We start from the raw sequence: 27108 nt of genomic DNA, 5'->3' as shown, positions 1-27108 counted from the left end.
ACATAGATATATACTCTTAACAACTTTTTAAGTGTACGGCACAATACTGTTAACTCCAGGCACAATGTGCAGCAAACTCTTTTTACTTTCCTGTCACAGCTCTGTAAGATGGGCCAAACAAAGACACTGAGAGAGGTCAGGAAGTCCCTGGAACTTCACAAGAAAGTATAAGCACACCAAAATTCCTGGTTCCTAGGCCCCTTCCTTTAAATCACACTGCATCACATGAGGGGCCCTATAGCAAGCAGCCCTGTCCTTCGGAAGACAAAGTAACATACTCAACTGAGAAGCATCAGAAACCGCAGTAAGCTTTTCCCTGTTGGGGAGCAGGGTCTGTAAGAGCTGACCTGGGCTCTATTCCCAGGGTGATAGCAGCAATGGCTACCTCAGAATCTGTGCTGGCCTCTTCTGAGCAAGGAGCTCAATAATTCTGTGTGTGCAAGTGCCCACACACATGCACCATCTGATTTAATTAAGCCACTTCTCAATTCAAATAATGAGTTTGAACACATAACTGAAGCACTACCAAATTACCAATTTTTGACTTTTTGTTGGTTTTCAGCTTGGTGCTTCTAGGTCTTTGTGGCTCTCTGCTTCCTCTAGTGGTAAATCTAGGGCAGGGGGTTTGGGATGTTAAGTAGGCAGCAAATGACATGAGTGCCCACAGAAGCACACACCATGTAAATGGAGGTTTATGGATTTAATTGTAATGCAATTCCAAAGGAGCCATTCAGAGTGATCTGTGATCTTATGAAGTTCCATCATAGGACCCTGTGGGTTTCAGAAGCTAAGCTCTCTTCTTGCCTCCACTTCAGTCAAATGGCTAGGAGCCCAAGTGCCTCCATTTGGCATTACAAAGCAGCACCAAGAGACTCATGTTCATTTTGACCCTAGGGCTACAGCTGAGCTGAAGGGCTGAATGCCTCAGACCTTTCCCATTTCAACAAAAATACACTGGTCCCAGGTGCTTGCTAAAAATTCTCTTCTTCCCCATCATTATTACCAAAAGATTCTGTCCAGAAACAGGTAATATGAATAAAATGCATTTCTTTTGGGGGCCTAATGGTTTATTGAAAGGATTTGGTAAGCACCTGTATACCTCCTGGTGGGCTTTGAAGGTGATTGTTGGCATATGTTGTTGATTAGTAACATTTATTGATTAGTAACTCTTACTCCTGTTACTCTTTAAGGCTCCTGCCAAACTGTGTTTTCTGGGTAAATTATTCTTAGCAAGGGTGTTGCCTGTGGTGAGTTGTCTATCCACCTTGCTTTCAGACCTGGGCACTGGTGTTCATCTGGCCCCACCTCTTCAACCAGCCCTCATCTCATGCACTTCTGGCCAGCTCAGCCACTGATAGAATGCTGTTAGTGAGCTTCACAGGCACATTGGAGGCATTATCCAGGCTCCCAGTCTGAAACCCAACAGGGAAGAAGCCAATTGAAAGCACACAAGGGATCAGACCTTTGATGTTGCACAAAGCAAATTGCATTTCAAGCTCTGGAGAACATGAGCCATTCTAAACCTGATTAAGAGTCATCCGGTACCAAATTGTGATAAATGTTTATTTTGGAAAAGTGGATTGTCAGTGTTTTCAGATTCTGCTTATTCACCCAGAAAGCATTTGTTTTTCTCTTTATTTGGGGTAAGAATAAAAGAAAGCCTTGAATTGTCCTGAGTTGTTTGCTGGGCAAAATTGAGAAGGAGTTTGTTTTGGCTTCTGCTCAAATAACTGTCTAGAGCCCCCTGATGTACAGAGTCTCACCTGGCCACTCTGACTCAGTGTCTTCATATTCCTCACTTATCTGCCCTTCCTCTAGAGTGCAGGTGTGCCCACTCTCTGGACTGGCTCTGAGGTGGGAAGTTAATGAGTTCATTTAAAGGGAGAGTGATCTGGGCCCCTGGGTGGCTCAGTAGGTTAAGCATTGGACTTTGGCTCAGGTCATGATCTCACAGTTCAACAGTTTGAGCCCTGTGTTGGTCTCTGTTCTGACAGCTCAGAGCCTGGAGCCTGCTTCGGATTCTGGGTCTCCTCTCTTTGCCCCTCCTGCTTGCACTCTCTCTTTCTCTCTCTCTCTCTCTCTCTTTCTCTCTCTCTCTCTCTCTCTCTCAAAAATAAACATTAAAAAAAAATAAAAGGGGAGTAATCATAGAATTCAGACACAGACGTAGCTGGAGACAGGATTTGGAATCTGTTTTGTTCTTGTTTTTTAATTTTTGTCAAAAATAAAATGCTACAAAAATTTTGGAGGAGAAAAAGAATCATTCCTAATTCTTCCATGCTTTGTAGTTGCTAAGTAGCTTCTTTGGTATTTTAGTGCACTTACTTGTACACATAAATGTATGCTTTTTACGTAAAATGGAATCATTACTGAATCATTACTTTAAATTTATAACAAAATAATTTGTGTTTCCATTTTTTTTGTTAGTGGCTTTGTAATATTTTCTATCCAGTTTCTCTGAGAATAAACATAACAGTACTTTGAAAGCCTTTCATATCCCCAGAAAGAAGAAATGACAAAGAAGCCAGACATTATAATGAATGTTTATGATCTTTACTTAGGAACATGACAGTCTCAAGGCCTCTGTCATTTCTGAATCTTGATGATTTATCTTGTTTCCTCAGACCCTGCACCAGCCCACAAAGATGGGCAGAATGAAGCAGACAGTGCACCAGAAGACCTCCAGTCTGTCGGGACTAGCAGGCTTCTCTATCACATCACTGACGGTGATAACCCACTGCTGTCACCACGATGCTCCATCTTCAGCCAAAGCCAGAGATTCAACTTAGACCCTGAATCAGCCCCTTCTCCACCCAGCACTCAGCAGTTTATGATGTAAGAAAACCTTATCTTCATTTCATCCACTTTTTCAAATACATTTATAACCTATAATGAAGTCTGTGTCTGAAATAGTGCAGACATGCCTATCAAATACAACCGCAAGACCTGAGCAATGAATGGCAAGAATCAGTGTACTTTCTATTTGGGAATACCGTGTCAGGTCTTGCCATCTCAGGAGGAAATGGTCATGAGATGCAGGAATACCCCAGAGCTTACGTGTTTGAACATTTTTGGTCAAATGACCAGAGTCCTAAGTAAGAATATGTCTATGCAAATATCAGGAGTATCCTTGGTAAGCTCAATATTCTTTGCATGCCCAACAGTGGCTTCAAGGGATAGCTTGCGGCAGTGCTTGGGAGTTGTCTACCTCAATTTCTTCTTAGATTCCACAAGAGTAGCAGCTTACAATAGCTGCCCTCCACTCCCCCAAAAAAGTGTGAAACTATGCATTCTTTTTTTAAAAAAATCTACAAATAATTTTGATTCAAAACTAAAATGAGTGTCCCTTGGCTGAAAATATGTACAGAGAATCCTAGTTTCTCCTTAGTAACTTCTGCTGTCATTAATGAATTTTCCAAATCTGACCTTGCAGGCTGTCTATTGATGGATTTGAGGGAGTTAGTGGATTATTGCTATTGTAAACTGTGGGCTATGTGAGAGGGTCAATGCATTTTCTGGAGGTGGGGGTCCATTCTTATTAGATTCACAAGGCTCTGTTGTGTCAAGAAAATTAACTACTTATCTATATCTTCTTTAAAAATGTTATTAGGTGCAACCTGTTAGGGATAATGCCACAGCAGGCTATTTCTTTTTGTCTTAAATTGGCCTCTTCCAAACTTTAGGAAATGCACTTCCTAGAATAATATTCTGACATTTCTGCACTAAATTCCCTGATAGCATTGTCCCATAATGGAATTCTTTGATCAGTGGTCTCTATTAATAAGTAAATACCACCATGGTAGACTCATCAAAAATGGCCTATCCTCTCTGATAATCCAGGAAGCTTCGTTTGTAGACCAGCAGCAATGTTTATGGGAAGACCATGGTTTTTGATGATTCTCTCCCTCCCTGCAATCATTACAGGCCACGAAGTTCTTCACGGTGTGGCTGTGGTGATGGCAAGGAGCCACAGACCATTACCCAGCTCACCAAGCACATCCAGAGCCTCAAGCGAAAAATTAGGAAATTTGAAGAAAAATTTGAACAAGAAAAGAAATACCGGGTAAGGACCCTGTGGCTTGAAATAAGGGTTGATTGTGTCTGAGGTGTGTGGGCTTTTCTGTCCTTCCTTTTTGGGTACTCCTCTGTGCCAGGGGACAGCTGTTTTCATTTGCCAACACAGGATCTATCATAAATAGAGTTCCTATCCTGGATCTGTCCTATTCTCACAGGCTGTCAGTTGCTCTCTAAAAAGATATTTTCTGGTAATGGATTATAACTCTTTTTTTAAATCTTTTTTATTATTTATTTTTTAATATAATTTATTGTCAAATTGGTTTCTATAAAACACCCAGTGCTCATTCCAACAGGTGCCCTCCTCAATGCCCATCACCCACTTTCCCCTCTCCCCCAACCCCCATCAACCCTCAGTCTGTTCTCGGTATTTAAGAGTCTGTTATGGTTTGCCTCCTTCACTCTCTGTAACTTTTTTTCCCCTTCCCCTCCCCCATGGCCTTCTGTTAATATTCTCAAGAGACACATATGAGTGAAAATATATGGTATCTTTCTCTGCCTGAATTATTTCACTTAGCATAATACCCTCTAGTTCCATCCACATTGCTACAAATGGCCAGATTTCATTCTTTCTCATTGCCAAGTGGTATTCCATTGTATATATAAACCACTTCTTCTTTATCCATTTGTCATTTGATGGACATTTAGGCTCTTTCCATAATTTGCCTATTGTTGAAAGTGCTGCTATAAACATTGGAGTACAAGTCCCCCTATGCATCAGCACTCCTGTATTCCTTGGGTAAATTCCTAGCAGTGCTATTCCTGGGTCATAGGGTAGATCTGTTTTTAATTTTTTGAGGAACCTGCACACTGTTTTCCAGAGCGGCTGCTCCAGTTTGCATTCCTACCAACAGTACAAGAGGGTTCTGATTTCTCCACATCCTCACCAGCATCTGTAGTCTCCCGATTTGTTCATTTTAGCCACTCTGGCATGAGGTGTGGTATCTCAGTGTGGTTTTGATTTTTATTTCCCTGATGATGAGTGACATTGAGGCATCTTTTCATGTACCTGTTGACCATCTGAATGTCTTCTTTAGAAAAGTGTCTATTCATGTTTTCTGCCCATTTCTTCACTGGATTTTGTTTGGGGGGTGTGGAGTTTGGTTAGTTCTTTGTAGATTTTGGATACTAGCCCTTTGTCTGATATGTCATTTGCAAATATCTTTTCCCATTCCATTGGTTGCCTTTTAGTTTTGTTGATTGTTTCCTTTGCAGTGCAGAAGCTTTTTATCTTCATGAGGTCCCAATAGTTCATTTTTGCTTTTAATTCCTTTGCCTTTGGAGATGTGTTGAGTAAGAAATTGCTGCGGCTGAGGTCAGAGAGGTTTTTTCCTGCTTTCTCCTCTAGGGTTTTGATAGTTTCCTATCTCACATTCAGTTCCTTCATCCATTTTGAGTTTATTTTTATGAATGATGTAAGAAAGTGGTTTATTTTCATTCTTCTGCATGTTGCTGTCCAGTTCTCCCAGCACCATTTGTTAAAGAGACTGCCTTTTTTCCGTTGGATATTCTTTCCTGCTTTGTCAAAGATTAGTTGGCCATACAATGGAAGAATAAATATTGTTAAAATGTCAGTACTACCCAAAGCAATCTACACATTCCATGCAATCCCAATCAAAATTGTAACCAGCATTCTTCTCGAAGCTAGAACAAGCAATCCTAAAATTTTATGGAACCACAAAAGACCCCAAATAGCCAAGGTAATATTGAAGAAGAAAACCAAAGAGGGAGGCATCACAGTCCCAGACTTTAGCCTCTACTACAAAGCTGTGATCATCAAGACAGTACGGTATTGGCACAAAAACAGACACAGACCAATGGAATAGAGACTCCAGATTTGGATTATAATTCTTATTTCCAAACTGATTTGATTATCTATCCTCCTCTTTCCCCCCTAAGGAGCATTCCTATCACTAATAGTCTAGGACTGAAATTTAGAAAACTTTTGAATTATGATCTTATTTTTTTCTTTAACTCTTTACCATTTACATGTTTGTAAGAACCTATTAAGGACACAAAGGACAGAATCTCTACTTGTATAACAGAATGAGGGAGAGTTTTCTTTGACGTAAAAATATCTCCTGGTTGATAGATAGGGACCTATCAAGTAACATCTGTTCAGGCCACTCATAATAACAACCCCCAATCTATCTTTCCCAGTCCAAGAGACACCAGTCTTCATGCTGGTGTTGCAGTGTTGTAATGATGAACTTTTTCTTTCATTATATAAGAAACAATAGAAAGGTAAGTGTCCTTATTGCCAATGTTAGTTTTATTTATCTTCCCTAATGGTGACCATGGCATAGAGAAAAATCATATTCATGTAGAACTGCACAAAGATATTGGGTCTTTGGCAGAGGGCCCAGACAGCTTGTTATCAGAATAAAAGAGAACAGGGGATAATGTCTCATACATCTTGAAATATTTAAAGGCTCACTAAACCTTGGTACAAAGGCAATTGGCACATCCCCATGAGTCAAATAAGATTGGGGGAGGGAGGTGAAAGTGGATGATATCCCACTCTCCCATTCTTTCTGACCTGTTTCCCACAGTGGCTTCAAATTCACTAAAAGAGGGGTGTAAAGAGTGATTTTTAGCTTTGCACAATAGAAAACAAAATCAGACAGCTTTTCAAGACAAACTTTTCTTTTTCAAAGCTACTTACCGTCTTTTACCTTTTTAGCGCAGGAGGGGCACCCTACAAATAATGAATACAAGCCTTTATTTTAGAGATAAGGAAATTGAGGCCCAGAAAAGACCTGTAACTTGCCTTAGGTGGTTGCGTTCTATCAGCTCAGACTTAGGATGGTAGAATAAATATGAGTGGGTTTTGCAATGGAGGAATAGAAGTAAGATTTGTAAGTGTCCACATTTTGAAAGTTCTAGATATCTTGAGAGAAACTGATTTTTTCTGTTTGCAGCTGGAGCGTTATTGGATCTGTGATGCCCTCACTTTGGGGACTGTAGAGTAGCAACTATAAGCTCCATTACCGGAGCCTGTTAATACTTATTACCTGCCAATTTTTTTATTTCAAGTTTTTATTTAAATTCTAATTAGTTAACACATATAGTAAAATTGGGTGCAGGTGTAGGCTTTAGTGATTCATCACTTAAATACAACACTCAGTGGTCATCACAAGTACTCTCCTTAATCCCCATCATCAATTTAGCCCATCTTCAATTTAGCCCAACACCTTCCATCAACAGTTTGTTCTCTATTGTTAAGAGTTTCTTGTGGTTTGCTTCCCTCTTTTTCCCCCCCTTCCCCTATGTTCATTTGTTTTGTTTCTTAAACTCCACATATAAGTGAAATCATATGGTATTTGTCTTTCTCTAATTTTGTGTAGCATAACGTATTCTAACTCCATCCATGTTATTGCAAATGGCAAGATTTCATTCTTTTTAATGGCTGAGTAATATTCCACTGTATGTATACACCTGGCAATTCTTTTTTTGGGGGCGAGGGGGCATATCTTTTTTTAAATTTACATCCAAGTTAATTAGCATATAGTGCAATAATGATTTCAGGAATAGAATCCAGTGATTCATCCCCTACATATAACCACCAATGTTTATCCCAAGTGTCGTCCTTAATGTCCCTTGCCCATTTAACCCATCGCCCTACCCACAACCACTCCAGCAACCCTCAGTTTGTTCTGTTTGTATTTAAGAGTCTCTTATGTCTTGTCCCCCTCCCTGTTTTTATACTATTTTTGCTCCCCTTACCTTATATTCATCTGTTTTATATCTTAAATTCCACATGAGTGAAGTCATATATTTGTCTTTCTCTGACTAATTTTGCTTAGCATAATACACTAGTTCCATCCACATTGTTGCAAATGGCAAGATTTCATTTGTTTTGATTGCCCATTAATATTCCATTGCATATATATACCACATCTTCTTTATGCATTCATCAGTCAATGGACATTTGGGCTCTTTCCATACTTTGGCTATTGTTGATAGTGTTGTTATAAATATAGGGGTGGGTGCATGTGCCCCTTCAAAACAGCACTCCTGTATCCTTTGGATAAATACCTAGTAGTCCAATGCTGGGTCGTAGGGTAGTTCTATTTTTAATTTTTTGAGAAACTTCCATACTGTTTCCCAGAGTGGCTGCACCAGTTTGCGTTCCCACCAATGGTGCAAAAGAGTTCCTCTTTCCTCACATCCTCGCCAACTCTGTTGTTGCTTCAGTTGTTAATTTTAGCCATCTGACAGGTGTGAGGTGGTATCTCATTGTGGTTTTGATTTGCGTTTCTCTAATGATGAGGGATGTTGAGCATTTTTTCATGTGTCTGTTAGCCATCTGGATGTTTTCTTTGGAAAATTGTCTACTCATGTCGTTTGCCCATTTCTTCACTGGATTATTTGTTTTTTGGGTGTTGAGTTTGGTAAGTTCTTTATAGATTTTGGATACTAACCCTTTATCTGATATGTCCTTTGCAAATATCTTCCCACATTCCATCACTTGCCTTTTAGTTATGTTGATTCCTTCTCTGTGCAGAAGCTTTTTATCTTGATGACGTCCCAATAGTTCATTTTTGCTTTTGTTTCCCTTGCTTCCAGAGATATGTTGAGTAAGAAGTTGCCATGACTGAGGTCAAAGAGGTTTTTGCCTGCTTTTTCCTCTAGTATTTTGATGGCTTCCTGTCTTATGTTTAGGTATTTCATTCATTTCAAGTTTATTTTTGTGTATGTTTAAGATAGTGGTCCAGGTTCATTCTTCTGTATGTTACTTTCCTGTTTTACCAACACCATTTGCTGAAGAAACTGCCTTTTTCCATTGGATATCCTTTCCTGCTTTGTCAAAGATTAGTTGGCCATACGTTTGTTGGTCAATTTCTGGGTTCTCTATTCTGTTCCATTGATCTATGTGTCTGGTTTTGTGCCAGGGCCACACTGTCTTGATGATTAGAGCTTTGTAATACATCTTAAAGCCTGGAATTGTGATGCCTCCAGCCTTGGTTTTCTTTTTCAGGATTACTTTAGCTATTCGGAGTCTTTCTGGTTCCATACAAATTTTAGAATTGTTTATTCTAGCTCTGTGAAGAATGCTGGTGCTATTTTGATAGGGATTGCATTGAAGATATAAATTACTTTGGGTAGTATTGACATTTTAACAATATTTTTTCTTCCAATCCATGAGCATGGAATGCTTTTCCGTGTGTGTGTGTGTGTGTGTGTGTGTGTGTGTGTGTGTGTGTGTGTGTTCTTTGATTTCTTTTATAAGCTTTCTATCATTTTCAGTGTATAGATTTTTCACCTCTTTGGTTAGGTTTATTCCTAGGTGTTTTATGGTTTTTGGTGCAATTGTAAATGGGATAAATTCCTTGATTTCTCTTTCTGCTGCTTCATTATTGGTATATAGAAATGAAATTGATATCTGTACATTGATTTTATATCCTGCAACTTTGCTGAATTCATGGATCAGTTCTAGCAGTTTTTTGGTGGAATCTTTTGGGTTTTCCATATAGAGTATCATGTCGTCTGCGAAGACTCAGAGTTTGGCTTCCTCCTTGCTGATTTGGATGCCTTTTATTTCTTTGTGTTGTCTGACTGCTGAGGCTAGGGCTTCTAACACTATGTTGAGTAATAGTGGTGAGAGTGGATATCCTTGTCGTGTTCCTGACCTTAGGGAGAAAACTCTCAGTTTTCCCTATTGAGGATGATTTTCGTGGTGGGTCTTTCATATATGGTTTTTATGATCTTAAGGTATGATCTTTCTATCCCTACTTTCTTGAGGTTTTTTTTTTTTTTATCAAGAAAGGATGATGTATTTTGTTAAATGCTTTCTCTGCATGTATTGAGAGGATCGTATTGTTCTTATTCTTTAATGTGTTACTATTATTATTAATGTGATGTATCACATTGATTTAATTGCAGATATTAAACAAGGCTTGCATCCCAGAAATAAATCCACTTGATCGTGGTTAATATTTTTTTAATATATTGTTGGATCCTGTTGGTTAGTAACTTGTTGAGGATTTTTGTGTCAATATTCATCAGGGAAATTGGTCTGTAGATCTCCTTTTTAGTGGGGTCTTTGTCTGGTTTTGGAACCAAGGTAATGCTGACCTCATAGAATGAGTTTGGAAAATTTCCTTCCATTTCTATTTTTGCAACAGCTTCAAAAGAATAGATATTAACTCTTCTTTATTTTTTTGTTTTTCTTTTCTTTTATTTATTTTTTAATATATGAAATTTACTGTTAAATTGGTTTCCATACAACACCCAGTGCTCATCCCAAAAGATGCCCTCTTCAATGCCCATCACCTACACCCCCTCCCTCCCACCCCCCATCAACCCTCAGTTTGTTCTCAGTTTCTTTTTTTTAAAAAAATTTTTTTTCAACGTTTATTTATTTTTGGGACAGAGAGAGACAGAGCATGAACGGGGGAGGGGCAGAGAGAGAGGGAGACACAGAATCGGAAACAGGCTCCAGGCTCTGAGCCATCAGCCCAGAGCCCGACGCGGGGCTCGAACTCACGGACCGCGAGATCGTGACCTGGCTGAAGTCGGACGCTTAACCGACTGCGCCACCCAGGCGCCCCTGTTCTCAGTTTCTAAGAGTCTCTTATGCTTTGGCTGTCTCCCACTCTAACCTCTTTTATTTTTCCTTCCCCTCCCCCATGGTTTCTGTTAAGTTTCTCAGGATCCACATAAGAGTCAAAACATATGGTATCTGTGTTTTCCTGTATGGCTTATTTCACTTAGCATCACACTCTCCAGTTCCATCCACGTTGCTACAAAGGGCCATATTTCATTCTTTTTCATTGCCACGTAGTACTCCATTGTGTGTATAAGCCACAATTCCTTTATCCATTCATCAGTTGATGGACATTTAGGCTCTTTCCATAATTTGGCTATTGTTGAGAGTGCTGCTATAAACATTGGGGCACAAGTGCCCCTATGCATCAGTACTCCTGTATCCATTGGGTAAATTCCTAGCAGTGCTATTCCTGGGTCGTAGGATAGGTCTATTTTTAATTTTTTGAGGAAACTACACACTGTTTTCCAGAGTGGCTGCACCAGTTTGCATTCCCACCAACAGTGCAAGAGGGTTCCCATTTCTCCACATCCTCGCCAGCATCTATAGTCTCCTGATTTGTTCATTTTGGCCACTCTGACTGGCGTGAGGTGATATCTGAGTGTGGTTTTGATTTGTAATTCCCTGATGAGGAGCGACATTGAGCATCTTTTCATGTGCCTGTTGGCCATCCGGATGTCTTCTTTAGACAAGTGTCTATTCATGTTTTCTGCCCATTTCTTCACTGGGTTATTTGTTTTTCGGGTGTGGAGTTTGGTGAGCTCTTGATAGATTTTGGATACTAGCCCTTTGTCCGATATGTCATTTACAAATGTCTTTTCCCATTCCGTTGTTGCCTTTTAGTTTTTTTGGTTGTTTCCTTTGCTGTGAAGAAGCTATTTATCTTCATGAGGTCCCAATAGTTCATTTTTGCTTTTAATTCCCTTGCCTTTGGGGATGTGTTGAGTAAGAAATTGCTGCGGCTGATTTCAGAGAGGTCTTTTCCTGCTTTCTCCTCTAAGGTTTTGATGGTTTCCTGTCTCACATTCAGGTCCTTTATCCATTTGGAGTTTACTTTTGTGAATGGTGTCAGAAAGTGGTCTAGTTTCAACCTTCTGCATGTTGCTGTCCAGTTCTCCCAGCACCATTTGTTAAAGAGACTGTCTTTTTTCCATTGGATGTTCTTCCCTGCTTTGTCAAAGATGAGTTGGCCATACGTTTGTGGGTCTAGTTCTGGGGTTTCTATTCTATTCCATTGGTCTATGTGTCTGTTTTTGTGCCAATACCATGCTGTCTTGATGATGACAGCTTTGTAGTAGAGGCTAAAGTCTGGGATTGTGATGCCTCCTGCTTTGGTCTTCTTCTTCAAAATTACTTTGGCTATTCGGGGCCTTTTGTGGTTCCATATGAATTTTAGGATTGCTTGTTCTAGTTTCGAGAAGAATGCTGGTGCAATTTTGATTGGGATTGCATTGAATGCGTAGATAGCTTTGGGTAGTATTGACATTTTGACAATATTTATTCTTCCAATCCATGAGCACAAATGTTTTTCCATTTCTTTATATCTTCTTCAGTTCCCTTCATAAGCTTTCTATAGTTTTCAGCATGCAGATCTTTTACATCTTTGGTTAGGTTTATTCCTAGGTATTTTATGCTTCTTGGTGCAATTGTGAATGGGATCAGTTTCTTTATTTGTCTTTCTGTTGCTTCATTGTTAGTGTATAAGAATGCAACTGATTTCTGTACATTGGTTTTGTATCCTGCAACTTTGCTGAATTCATGTATCAGTTCCAGCAGACTTTTGGTGGAGTCTGTTGGATTTTCCATGTATAATATCATGTCATCTGCAAAAAGTGAAAGCTTGACTTCATCTTTGCCAATTTTGATGCCTTTGATTTCCTTTTGTTGTCTGATTGCTGATGCTAGCACTTCCAACACTATGTTAAACAACAGCGGTGAGAGTGGGCATCCCTGTCGTGTTCCTGATCTCAGGGGGAAAGCTCTCAGTTTTTACCCATTGAGGATCATATTAGCTGTGGGCTTTTCATAAATGGCTTTTATGATGTTTAAGTATGTTCCTTCAGTCCCAACTTTCTCAAGGTTTTTATTCAGAAAGGTTGCTGAATTTTGTCAAATGCCTTTTCTGCATCGATTGATAGGATCATATGGTTCTTCTCTTTTCTTTTATTAATGTGATGTATCACGTTGATTGATTTGTGAATGTTGAACCAGCCCTGCATCCCAGGAATGAATCCCACTTGGTCATGGTGAATCATTCTTTTTATATGCTGTTGAATTCAATTTGCTAGTATCTTATTGAGAATTTTTACATCCATATTCATCGGGGGTATTGGCCTGTAGTTCTCTTTTTTTACTGGGTCTCTGTCTGGTTTAGGAATCAAAGTAATACTGGCTTCATAGAATGAGTCTGGAAGTTTTCCTTCCCTTTCTATTTCTTGGAATAGCTTGAGAAGGATAGGTATTATCTCTGCTTTAAATGTCTGGTAGAATTCCCCAGGGAAGCAATCTGGATTCAATTTCTTCACTGGTTATGGGTCTGTTCAAACTTTCTATTTCCTCCTGATTTAATTTTGGAAGTGTGTGGGTGCTTAGGAATTTGTCCATTTCTTCCAGGTTGTCCAGTTTGTTGGCAATTTTTTATAGTATTCCCTGATAATTGCTTGTATCTCTGAGGGATTGGTTGTAATAATTCCATTTTCATTCATGATTTTATCTATTTGGGTCATCTCCCTTTTCTTTTTGAGAAGCCTGGCTAGAGGTTTGTCAATTTTGTTTATTTTTTCAAAAAACCAACTCTTGGTTTCATTGATCTGCTATACAGTGTTTTTAGATTCTATATTGTTTATTTCTGCTCTGCTCTTTATTATTTCTTTTCTTCTGCTGGTTTTGGGGTGTCTTTGCTGCTCTGCTTCTATTTCCTTTAGGTGTGCTGTTAGTTTTTGTATTTGGGATTTTTCTTGTTTCTTGAGATAGGCCTGGATTGCAATGTATTTTCTTCTCAGGACTGCCTTCACTGCATTCCAAAGCATTTGGATTGTTGTATTTTCATTTTCGTTTGTTTCCATATATTTGTTTATTTCTTCTCTAATTGGTTGACCCATTCATTCTTTAGTAGGGTGTTCTTTAACTTCCATGCTTTTGGAGGTTTTCCAGACTTTTTCCCGTGGTTGATTCAAGCTTCATAGCATTGCGGTCTGAAAGTATGCATGGTATGATCTCAATTCTTGTATACGTATAAAGGGCTGTTTTGTGACCCAGTATGTGATCTATCTTGGAGAATGTTCCATGTGCACTCCAGAAGAAAGTATATTGTGTTGCTTTGGGATGAAGAATTCTAAATATATCTGTCAAGTCCATCTGATCCAATACATCATCCAGGGACCTTGTTTCTTTATTGACAATGTGTCTAGATGATCTATCCATTTCTGTAAGTGGAGTGTTAAAGTCCCCTGCAATTACCACATTCTTGTCAATAAGGTTGTTTATGTTTGTGAGTAATTGTTTTATATATTGGGGGCTCCTGTATTTGGCACATAGACATTTATAATTGTTAGTTCTTCTTGATGGATAGACCCTGTAATTATTATATAATGTCCTTCTTTATCTCTTGTTACAGCCTTTAATTTAAAGTCTAGTTTGTCTGATATAAGTATGGCTACTCCAGCTTTCTTTTGACCTCCAGTAGCATGATAAATAGTTCTCCATCCCCTCACTTTCAATCTGAAGGTGTCCTCAGGTCTGAAATGAGTCTCTTGTACACAGCAAATAGATGGGTCTTGTTTTTTAAAATTTTTTTTTTTCAACGTTTATTTATTTTTGGGACAGAGAGAGACGGAGCATGAACGGAGGAGGGGCAGAGAGAGAGGGAGACACAGAACCGGAAACAGGCTCCAGGCTCTGAGCCATCAGCCTGACGCGGGGCTCGAACTCACGGACCGCGAGATCGTGACCTGGCTGAAGTCCGACACTTAACCGACTGCGCCACCCAGGCGCCCCGGGTCTTGTTTTTTTATCCATTCTGATACCCTATATCTTTTGGTTGGTGCATTTAATCCATTTACATTCAGTGTTATTATAGAAAGATATGGGTTTAGAGTCATTGTGATGCCTATAGGTTTCATGGTTGTAGTGATGTCTCTGGTACTTTGTCTCACAGGATCCCCCTTAGGATATCCTGTAGGGCTGGTTTAGTGGTGACAAATTCCTTCAGTTTTTGTTTGTTTGGGAAGACCTTTATCTCTCCTTCTATTCTAAATGACAGACTTGCTGGATAAAGGATTCTCAGCTGCATATTTTTTCTGTTCATCACATTGAAGATCTCCTGCCATTCCTTTCTGCCCTGCCGAGTTTCAGTAGAGAGATCCGTCACAAATCTTATAGGTCTCCCTTTATATGTTAGAGCACGTTTATCCCTCCATGTTTTCAGAATTTTCTCTTTATCCTTGTATTTTGCCAGTTTTACTATGATATATCATGCAGAAGATCGATTCAAATTACGTCTGAAGGGAGTTCTCTGTGCCTCTTGGATTTCAATGCCTTTTTCCTTCCCCAGATCAGGGAAGTTCTCAGCTATTATTTCTTCAAGTACACCTTCAACACCTTTCCCTCTCTCTTCCTCCTCTGGAATACCAATTATGCGTAGATTATTTCTCTTAGTGCATTACTTAGTTTTCTAATTTTCCCCTCATACTCTTGGATTATTTTATCTCTCTTTTTCTCAGCTTCTTCTTTTTCCATAAATTATCTTCTAGTTCACCTATTCTCTCCTCTGCCTCTTCAATCTGAGCTGTGGTCGTCTCCATTTTACTTTGCAGCTCATTAATAGCATTTTTTAGCTCCTCCTGGCTGTTTCTTAGTCCCTTGATCTCTGTAGCAATAGATTCTCTGCTGTCCTTTATACTGTTTTCAAGCCCAGCAATTAATTTTATGACTATTATTCTAAATTCACTTTCTGTTTATATTGTTTAAATCGTTTTTGATCAGTTCGTTAGCTGTCGTTATTTGCTGGAGGTTTTTTGAGGGGAATTCTTCTGTTTGGTCATTTTGGATAGTCCCTGGAGTGGTGAGGAACTGCAGGGCACTTCCCCTGTGCTGTCTTGAATAACTTGCGTTGGTGGGCGGGGCTGCAGTCAGACCTGATGTCTGTCCCCAGCTCACCACTGGGGCCACAGTCAGACTGGTGTGTACCTTCTCTTTCCCTCTCCTAGGAGCGGGATTCACTGTGGGGTGGTGTGGCCCGTCTGGGCTACTTGCACACTGCCAGTCTTGTGGTGCTGGGGATCTGGCGTATTAGCTGGGGTAGATCGGTAAAGTGCACAGGGCAGGAGGGGGAGGCTCAGCTGCTTATCCTTCGGTGATCCATTTTGGGGGGGGCCTGAGGCACTGGGAGGGAGTCAGACCCACCACCAGGGGGATGGATCCACAGAAGCACAGCGTTGGGTGTTTACGAGGTGCAAGCAAGTTCCCTGACAGGAACTGGTTCCCTTTGGGATTTTGGCTGGGGGATGGGCGAGGGAGATGGCGCTGGTGAGCACCTTTGTTCCCCTCCAGGCTGCACTCTGTTGTCTGTGGCTCAACAACTCTCCCTCCCATTGTCCTCCAGCCCTCCCGTTCACGAGCAGATCTGTTAACTTATAACATTCCAGATGTTAAGTCCCACTTGCTGTCAGAACACACTCCGTCCGCCCCCTCCGTTTTTGCAAGCCAGACTCGGGGCCTCTGCTTTGCCGGTGGACTGCCCCTCCATCCCGACTCCCTCCCTCCAGTCTGTGTAGCGCGCACCGCCTCTCCACCCTTCCTACCCTCTTCCGTGGACCGTATATGCTTGGCTCTGGAGAATCTGTTCTGCTAGTCTTCTGGTGATTTTCTGGGTTATTTAGACAGGTGTGGGTGGAATCTAAGTGATCCGCAGGACGTGGTGAGCCCAGCGTCCTCTTACACTGTCATTTTCCCCTATTAACTCTTCCTTAAAAGTTTGGTAGAATTCCTCTGGAAAGCCATCTGGCCCTGGACCCTTGTTTGTTGGGAGATTTTGATGACTAATTAAATTTCTTTACTGGTTATGGGTCTGTTCACATTTTCTGTTTCTTCATGTTTCAGTTTTGGTAATATATGTTTCTAGGAATTTGTCCATTTCTTCCAGATTGCCCTATTTGTTGACAAAATTTCTCATAATATTCTCTCATTATTTGTTTTCATGCAGTGGTGGTTGTGATCTCTCCTCTTTCATTCTTGATTTTATTTATTTTGGGTCCTTTTTTTTTTCTTTTTGATCAATGTGACTAGGGGTTTTCAATTTTGTTAATTCTTTGAAAGAACCAGCTCCTGGTTTCATCGATCTGTTCTACTGCTTTATTATTATTATTATTATTATTATTATTATTATTATTATTTTAATTTTGATAGCACTGATTTATGCTCTAATCTTTATTATTTCCTGTCTTCTGCTGGATTTGGGCTTTATTTGCTGTTATTTTTCAAGTTCTTTAAGGTGTGTGGTTAGGTTGTGTACCTGAGACTTTTCTTTCTTCATTAGGAAGGCCTGGATTGCTATATACTTCCCTCTTATGACTGTCTTTCCTGTATCCCAGAGGTTTTGGGCTGTTGTGTATCATTTTCATTGGTTTCCATTTACTTCTTAATTTCCTCTTTAACTTCTTAGTTATCTCATATATCTTTAGTAGAATGTTCTTTCGTCTCCAAGTATTCATTGTCTTTCCAAATTTTTTCTTGTGGTTGATTTTGAGTTTCTTAGCATTGTGGTCTGAAAATATGCACAGTGTCATCTCAATCTGTTTGTACTTGTTGAAGGCTGATATGTGTCCCAGTATGTGATCTATTCTGGAGAATGTTCTATGTGCAGTTGAGAAAAATGTGCATTCTGCTGCTTTAGAATGAAATGTTCTGAATATATCTGTTAACCATCCAGTCCAGTGTGTCAGTTAAAGCCATTGTTTCCTTGTTGATTTTATGTTTAGATGATCTGTCCATTGCTGTAAGTGGGGTGGTGAAATCCCCTAATATTATGGTATTATTATCAATGAGTTTCTTTATGTTTGTGATTAACTGATATATATTTGAGTACCTCCACATTGGGGCATAAAAGTTTACAATTGTTAGATCTTCTTTGTGGATAGACCCCTTAATTATGATATAATGCCCTATTCATCTCTTGTTACATCCTTTATTCTAAAATCTAGATTGTCTGATATAATTATGGCTACTCTGCCTTTCTTTTGGTGACCATTAGCATGGTAGATGTTTCTCCATCCCCTGACTTTCAATCTGAAGGTGTCTTTAGGTCTAAAGTGGGTCTCTTGTAAACAGCATATAGATGAAACTTGTTTTCTTATCCATTCTGTTACCCTACGTCTTTTGATTGGAGCATTTAGTCCATTAACATTTAGAGTAAGTACCGAAAGATATGAATATAGTGCCAATGTGTTGCCTATAGAGTTGGAGTTTCTGGTGGTGTTCTCTGGTCCTTTCTAGTCTTTGTTGCCTTTGGTCTTTTTTGTTTTGTTTCTTCTTTTCTCCACTCAGAGAGTCCCCCTTCAAATTTCTTGCAGGAATAGTTTCGTGGTCATGAACTCCTTTAGTTTTTGTTTGTCAGGAATCTCTTTATCTCTCCTTCTGTTTTGAACGACAGCCTTGCTGGATACAGAGTTCTTAGCTGCGTATTTTTCCAATCCTGCACGTTGAATATATCCTGCCACTTCTTTTTGGCCTACCAGGTTCCTGTGGATAGGTCTGCTGCAACCCTGCTCTGTCTTCCCTTATAGGTTAAGGACTGTTTTTTCCCATTGCTGCTTTCATAATTCTTTCCTTGTTTGTGTATTTTGTGAATTTGACTATGATATGCCTTGTTGATGGTAAGTTTTTGTTGAATCTATTGGGAGTTCTCTGTGCTTCCTGGATTTTGACATCTATGTCTTTCCCCAGAGTAGGAAAATTTTCCAGAATAATTTGCTGACATAAACCTGCTACCCCTTTTTCTCTCTCTTCATCTTCTTGGACTCCTATGATTCAGATGTTATTCCTTTTTAATAAGTCACTGAGTTATCCAATTTTTGTACCATGCTCTTTTACCTTAGTTACTCTCTTTTTTTCTGATTCATTATTCTCCATAATTTGCCTTCTCTTATCACTGATTTGCTGCTCTCTTCATCCATCCTTGCCACTGTTGCATCCATTCAAGATTTCCTCTTGGTTATAGCATTTTAAGTTTCATACTGACTAGATTTTACTTCTTTTATCTATTCAGAAAGAGATTCTATGCTTTTTTCAACTCCAGCTAATATTCTTATTATTGTGACTCTAAATTCCAGTTCAGACATCTTGCTTATATCTGTGTTGATTAAGCCCCTGGCTGTCATTTCTTTGTGTTCTTTCTTTTGGGGTGAATTCCTTCATTTTGCCATTTTGGAGGAAGAAAAAGGATAACTTAAATAAAATAAAAAGTAAGAAATATTAAAAACAACACAGAAAATCAAATAAAAGAAGCTAGATCCTCTGTCTAGGTGAGTTTTGGTCTGGTTGTTGAAAGAAACTTGATAGAATAGAGAAAAAAGGGAAAGAAAAGAAAAAGAAAGAAAAAGACAAAAAGTAAGAAAGTTTAAAAATTAAAAATATGTATACAATAAAATAGAATAAAATGTAATGAAGAAAGTGAAATAGAATAAAATACTTAGAAAAAAATATAAAACATAATAAAAAGAATTTAAAAAATTTTTAAAGGAAACTATGGGCGCCTGGGTGGCTCAGTGGGTTAAGCATCCAACTTCAGCTCAGGTCATGATCTTGCAGTCTGTGAGTCTGAGCCCCAAGTTGGGCTCTGTGCTGACAGCTCAGAGCCTGGAGTCTGCTTCAGATTATGTGTCTCCTTTTCTCTCTGCCCCTCCCCAACTCACACTCTGTCTCTCTCTGTCTCTCAAAAATAAATAAATGTTAAAAATTTTTTAAAAATAAAATAAAAAGACAAAAATAAAATTTTCTCTTTCTGTATCCAAGAAAAATAAATGAAAGGAGAAAAAGAAAATAAAAGAAATAAAAAAAATAGATGAACCAGCAAACAGAGTGAAACTTGAATGAAGTTACATCCAGTTTCCCCTAGAACTCAAACAATGAAGCACTCTATAGTCTGTACACTAAGAAGATGGAGAAACTTGTGGTTCTCTAGGGCATGTGCTTGGAGGGCGGAGTTGGGCGGGGCTTGGTGTAATGGCTCTGTTCTCCACTAGGTGGCACTGCTTAGCTTACTAGGATGGATTGGTGTGGTATATGTGTGCATGTGCATGTAGGTGCACGTGCAGGAGAGGTGAAAATGGCATCACCCAGCTTCCTAGTTTCAGGCACAGGAACTTTGTGTTCTTACCTACCCAACAAGCAATCAAGGATCCCTCCTTTGTCTCAGTCTTCTGTCCATTCCCCACTTCTACACTGTGTCTGTGTCCAGGCTGTCAGCCTGCCATACACCTGGAAATTCTTAAATCAGACTGATCTGGATTTGAATCTGGCACAGCTAGTTAGGAACTCTGTGACTTTGGACTTGTTATTTTATCTTTCTGAGTCTCCGTTTATCCATCTGTGCAGTAGAGTTAATATTAGTAGTGACTTCTTAAGTTTGTATTAGATGAGTGAATATTATACTGTAATATAATGCTTATTACAGTGTTTCACACAAGGGAAGTAAGTGGTCTTAGATATTATTACATTTTTAATCTATTTTAGTGATATTCGACCAGGCTATCCCCTGACAGTCCCTGCCTTGTCCAAAGAGAGAGAAACATTTGACACATTAATTCTTCACTAAATTTTTCAGCCTGCAGCCACAGGACTCTGGATTACTTCTTTCTATTGAAAGAGCCACCCAGCAGGCTGCCTATTTTAATAGAATTTCTCCTGGCACCTCCTGTTTTTGTCTAGAGAAGTTTTAGAGCTGGTGCAGGCACATGCTCACACAACACACTTAAACATCACAAATGCGGATGAATGCATTTGGGAGCAGTAGAGGAGGGCGTCATGGTCACCACTGCTTCAGTGTGTACAAAAGTCTCTGATGTAATCAGAACCTTTGATGTCTCAGGGAACAGAGCTTCCCCTCGCCCTTTATGTCAAGGTGCCAGGCTGTGGTTAGAGGTTTGACATGTCATTGGGCTTTAATTGGTTGCTGTGTGTAAGGCTTTCCTTCCTGTCATGTGTACTATGGAATTAATAGCACCCACAGCTAATATTTTAGTCTGAGCTCTTGCTCAGCCTCCATGTTAGTCTGATGCCCTGGTACAACATGCATCTTTCCTTCTATGTTGAATGTGACCATTTTATATTCCTATCCAAACCCTGTTTATTTCTACAATTAATTTCACATTTAACTATCATTAGTTTAGTTAGATTTAGAAAAGGCTATTTCAGCCAGATGTTCACTATTTGTGAAATTAGAGAATGTTAGAATTAGAAGGGATCAGCCAGTCTTATTTCTCATTTGACCTTTGAAGGAACAGGCTCAGAGAAGGGAAGTAACTTCCCCAGGATCACACAGCAAAGAATTGACCTAGCCAGGACAACTCAGGCCTTTTCATTCCTAATCAGATCTCTTTCCAAAGTGTCTTTTGAACTGTGTTTGATAGAGCACAGATTTGGTCCAGTGATACCCTCAGTCATGTGCCTTGGAGATCCCATTTTAGTTGCATTGAACAAAATATACACTGTAATTTCTGGGCTTATAGCCTCTTGGGGTCTATTAAACTGAATATTTCAATTTATAAGTTAGAAGGCTTGAAGATCCACAGCTTGTTAATGAAAACTTTCCATGCGATTTTAAAGCTGCCATCCTTGTGAGCTTGATTTAACCTCTTTTGAAAGCTCCCCCAGGAGTAAAGAAATAAAAAAAATCATTTCAGAAAATGATTTCAGGCTTTAAAATATTTTGTCAGAAGAAAAAAATCAGCCTTAAATTTTTCCTACGTCCTATTTGCAGTAGTGAGAGCTCATTTCTTTAGTAGTCCTTGGTTCTAGGGTTTTAGGCTTTTGTTCTTAACATTACTTCAAAAGATTATTGGGGCCAGGGAGTGTATTAAATGGGTGATGGGCATTAAGGAGGGCGCTTTTTGGGGTGAGCACTGGGTGTCATATGTAAGAGATGAGTCACTGGGTTCTATTCCTGAAGTCAAGTCTACACTATATGTTAACTAACTCGAATTAACTAACTTAAAAGATGGTAACTGTATAGAGCATATCCAGTGACAAAGACGTGTTCCAGGTGAATAAGATGTGTTTACAGATCAGAGGGTAGAATTCTGTGAGGATTTTGTGAAATTAAATCTAAAACATTGGGTGTTCATACAACCAGGCTGTTACCCAAAGCCAGCATACTAATCTGTGTATCAGGGAAGAGGTACAGTGCATCATCCTAGCACATCATGGGTAGCACCAGGCTAAGCTGTTCGGGAGGTGTGTCCTTGTGTCACTGTCCAAGGTACTGAAACCAGGCCTTCACTCATAGAAAGCATCTATACTATCCCATCTGAGCTCCTGTAGGAAAAAACCACTGTTGTTTTCCTTCAGTCGTTTCCATCTTGACTCAGACATATGTGGTTTTTACATCACTCTAGAAGTGACAGAACTGTGCCTTGTGTTTCACTATTAATATATTTATTTTCCATGTACATTTGATATGTACATTTGATGACTATGTCAAAACAAGCACTGTTTTTTCCTTTGAACCTAGGAGAGACACATTTCTCTCCCGATGCCTTTCTCTCACCAGAAACTTGCTAACGTTATACAGACTTAGTGGATGCTTTAAAAAAATATATGGCACAGCCCCTAGACTTAGCCAATGTACATATTTACTTATCAATGTACATATTTCTAGCAATATTATAGTTATGATCAAGTCATTGTAAACATTCCTATATAGTCTTGTATATATTCAATTTAAAGTAACCATTAATTTTCTTGAGTCTGAATTGAAGTTATCAGGTGGCTCTGATTTGTTTAAGAATGATCTCACTGATCTATGGGGATGGAGACTAAGTATGTCTATCTTTCTTTCCTAGTTTCTCTCCTGTAGAAAATCCACTTTCATACTCTGAGAAGAAACCCAGAAATCAAAGTGAATGATTTGTATTAACAGAGTCATGTCCTTCCAAAATCAAAAATAATTTTTATTGCCACATCCAACTTTGATTAGCTACTTGGCAAGAGATACATACCCCTACATGTATGTTTGTTGGTGAAAACATATCCAGAATTCCCATGAAAGTCTGATAGTAACACTATTACTATTGTCACCACCAGTAATAATAATAATAATATTTGTAATTATAGCTAACACACCTGTAGGGTATAGCATATTCCAGTAACTACTTTCACTGTTTTACATACATCAACTAATTTATCCCTCACAGCAACCCTGTGAGGCAGATGTTGGTGTAATCCTCATTTGGCAGATGAAACTGAGGCTAAGTAATTTGACCAAGGTCAGACACATATAATTAAGTTTGACTTTAGTGCTAGCCTAGTAGGATATTGAGTGTATAAACAGTGAGATGATTAGAAATCTGGGTATCCCCCTGAAGTACTGATTTCCCAGACTATTGTCAGGTGTTAGACATCCTGGGGTCTCCTTTCTTGAGCTTGGTGGAAATGACTGATAGGAAATCTTCAAGGAAATCTTCGAGTTTGTTAGTATAAACCAGACAAGTTGTGGTCATAAACCTTGTTTGTGAGTACAGGCAAGGGAATAAGCACTGGTTTGTATCAGTGCAGTCATTTGTGCTGATATGAAGAATGGCCTAGCAACCACATGTGGGGTGTGAGTGGACCACATGGTGATTGATGGTCAGACTGTAGGGGACACTGGCATGGACAGGCTATATGAAAAGTGATGAGTGACCAGGCATGTTTAGGAACAATGCCCATGGAAAGGACAAAAGTGTGGAGGAGTTCAAGAATGTTTGCTTTGTTTTTCAGAACTAACTCTATCATCTGGAAGTTGTCATACATGAATTTCTCTCCCAGATTTATATGTTTCTGAACCATCTCTGTGTGTCTTGGCTGTCTAAAAATTTTGATTTTCCTTTCTTACCTTTCTTTCCCTTCCTCCCTCCCTTCCACCCACAATTTCCCCTCCTTTGTAGCCTTCACATGGTGACAAGACTTCTAATCCTGAAGTCCTGAAATGGATGAATGATTTGGCTAAAGGTCGTAAACAACTTAAAGGTAAGTGCCAGCCAAGAGTCTCTTTTTCCATAAAGGAAGCAGTTAAAATAGATAATTTGCTCCAAGATATTTTTTATTCTTTTCCACCTGTGCCCTCTTTAACCTCATTTCTCACGTAGATTAGGGGCTCCATTTTGAAATAAATCGTCCTGGGTCCCTTTCATTATTTGGCCCCATCTAATAATTCTCCTTACAAAGAGATTGAAGAACTCCAGACTCCAAAGAGAAATGATTCACTTCAGTGCCAGGAACATTTCAACATGTGGAGTATTAACTTCCCCCTAGGTTACTGGATTCTTGGATGTTAGAAAAAGGCCTGAACAATCATTTACTCCGTATACCCCATTGTACATATGAAGACATTTATGTCCAGAGATAGAGACAATTTATGTAGCTGGGAGGTAGTGAGCTAGATATAAAACTCAGTGCTCTTACCTCCTAATCCAGTGTTCTTCTTTCTTCTTTCTCTGGAGATTATGATGAGGATATGAGTGTTAATTAACTCTGAAATCCATTTAAAAGGACTATGGTATTTACCAATAAAAATTTATTTGCCTCCTCTGGGGCACCTGGGTGGCTGGCTCAGTCGGTTAAGCTTCTGACTTTGGCTCAGGTCATGATATCACATTTCATGAGTTTGAACCCCACATCCAGTTCTGTGCTGACAGTGCAGAGCCTGCTTGGGATTCTCTCTCTCTCTCTCTCTCTCTCTCTCTCTCTCTTTCTCTCTCTCTCTCTCTCAAAATAAAGAAACTTTAAAAAATTATAAAAAAATTAATTTTCCTTCTCTTTCCACATTCTTATTTCAATACTTAGATGTGGAAATTTTTCCAAATTTGTAAATTTTCCAAAGGTGATAAGGAACTGGAAGGGAATCTGAACTCAGTGGTATTAAACTGTAATGATATGGGGCGCCTGGGTGGCTCAGTCGGTTAAGCGGCCGACTTCGGCTCAGGTCATGATCTCACGGCCCGTGAGTTTGAGCCCCGCGTCAGGCTCTGTGCTGACAGCTCAGAGCCTGGAGCCTGTTTCAGATTCTGTGTCTCCCTCTCTCTGACCCTCCCCTGTTCATGCTCTGTCTCTCCCTGTCTCAAAAATAAATAAAACGTTTAAAATAAATAAATAAATAAATAAATAAATAAATAAATAAATAAATAAACTGTAATGATGTTGCAGGTTTATAAAATATGCAATGTTTAAACATCACACCAGAGTGTAACTAAAAAACAAACATCAAACAAAGAAAATGAGCTCTGTAATTGAGAAATCAATATAAGTGGCCACCCTTTAGCATATTCTGAAATTTAATTCCATGATAATTCCCAAGTTGCTTTTTTACTTTTAGTTATTTAGGTTTATATAGAAACACATTGCAATAATGGTGAATCCTGGATTTTAAAAGATGACATTAGACAAAATTGTCAAGTTGGGGCTGCACTCCCATCTCTCATATCCTATCCCTCCTGTATTTCCTCAGATGTCTGCATGTGTAAAGCCTTACAGAAGTGCTTGCATTTACACAGGGGCTCTTAATGACACAAAACTTTCAAAACTCAAGTAAATGAACCAGTGAGTATAGAACTCCAGGTGTTGTGGTAGGTATTGGGTGAAATATTTGAGGGCCTGGTACCATCTTCCTCTAGATCTCATCCTCTGAAATTTAAACCACTGACTTACTTCTACACATAACCCTCAACTTCCATAAGATCCCAGTCTCTAGAGCCCTTTGTTTTCACACCTGAGTAGGAGATATGCTGTTGGTTCTAGTTATTAAGGCTGCCCTTGCCCTGTGGAAAGCTATCAGCAATAGTGTCCATTTCCACTGACTTCACATCAGTGGTGGGAATTTCTGTAAGGCTCTCTGCTCTTAAGCCCAGTGAGTCCTCCTTGCTCATGGTAACTCATGGCATTTCTCTTAGAACTAAAGCTGAAATTGTCAGAAGAACAAGGGAGTGCTCCCAAAGACCCACCTAGAAACCTGTCCTGTGAGCAACCTGCAGTCCCCAGAGAGAATGGGAAGCCAGAAGCTGTGGGCCCTGAGCCAAGCTCCTCTGGAGAGGACACTCCTGATACTGTGCTGACATGCCTAAAGGAGAAGACAGAGCAACTTCCTGCTCAGGAGGATTCTAAGGTACCTCACCATATCCTCACAGGTCCCAACATTCAATAGGATTCCAGAGAGATTATGGTTTTGACCAATTTGTAAGAGCACTTGGCACTACATAAACATCTTTAGGAGACTGGTTCTGAATTTCAGTCAGGTGACCTCCTAGCAAGTTATTGACCATGACCTATAGGTGTTGCCACTTAATTCCAGAATGTTATTCTGGAAGTTATACTATTGCATGCTGGTAGAAAGCAGATAGCAAAGATATTAGGGTGTATCATATCTACTTTCTCCCTTATTCCCCTAATAAATTAGCAAATTAACCCAAGACTAGTATTACAATCCCATTTTACCATATATTTTATTTAAAAAATAATGCAGCTGGGATGAGGTATACATAGTGAGGAAAATGGTTTAGTATCTTATAAGATAGATAGGTAGGCTTTTTAAGAGAGTGTTAGGTAAAAAGATGTCTAAAGACCTCAGTTTTAGTCTTTAGACTGAAGTCTTTAGACATCTTAGTTTTGAAATCTTTGTGAAAGATTTCACATCCTGCACATCTTCTCATCCTGCACATCTATGCTTACATTTCATTTATGACCAGGAACCTTCCTTGTAGTCCTTTCTGTATCAACTCTAAAAGTGGTATGATTGCCTTTAATTTCTTGAATAAGAGTTGTAGCTTGCATATCATAGCCCTAACTATGCTGTATGACATTTTCTATCTCTCATTTTATACTTTAGAGCTGAGTAGAATAGCTATTTGTAGCTCATGATCCTACAGTGTCTGTACATAGTAGGTATTGAATAAATGTTTGCTGAATGAATGGACAGATGAATGAATGAACTAACATATTTAACTTTGGAATCAAGTATTATTGATAATGGTGACTTTACCTGTTATATTGCACATTATATGGTCTTAATCATAGGTGACAATATATGCCAAATCCCAAAAGGCTCACCATATGCCCCTGGACTTGTTCTTTACATGGAGACTTGTGATGTACAAGCAGAAATGGGCCTTTGGCCACCTCTATTTTTATGAAATACTTTTAGATTAAAAAAAAAAACAATTCTATGTTGTAAGAAGTGAATAGGTTTTTATCCACTTGGCCAACTCATTCCATGCCACCAAAGATTCTGGATTTTTATG

At 39.2% G+C, this 27108-nt stretch overlaps 1 protein-coding gene across 4 annotated transcripts in view; it reads left to right on the top strand.

The window, feature by feature from the left end:
• The window catches only part of FAM13C (family with sequence similarity 13 member C), a 169089-nt gene that overhangs the window by 128912 nt on the left and 13069 nt on the right, over window positions 1-27108 (top strand). For all 4 annotated transcript variants that reach the window (XM_086679752.1, XM_086679753.1, XM_025917976.2 and 1 more), the window contains 4 exons: window positions 2625-2835; window positions 3925-4063; window positions 23764-23845; window positions 25765-25976. In XM_086679752.1, coding sequence (XP_086535878.1) covers window positions 2625-2835; window positions 3925-4063; window positions 23764-23845; window positions 25765-25976 — 644 coding nt within the window. The remainder of the gene's footprint in view (window positions 1-2624; window positions 2836-3924; window positions 4064-23763; window positions 23846-25764; window positions 25977-27108) is intronic.

The sequence above is a fragment of the Puma concolor genome, chromosome D2 (assembly GCF_028749965.1).
Source record: "Puma concolor isolate L17-30 chromosome D2, mPumCon1.1.hap2, whole genome shotgun sequence".
Classification (NCBI taxonomy): Eukaryota; Metazoa; Chordata; class Mammalia; order Carnivora; family Felidae; genus Puma; species Puma concolor.
This window is presented reverse-complemented; position numbering and strand designations above follow the sequence as displayed.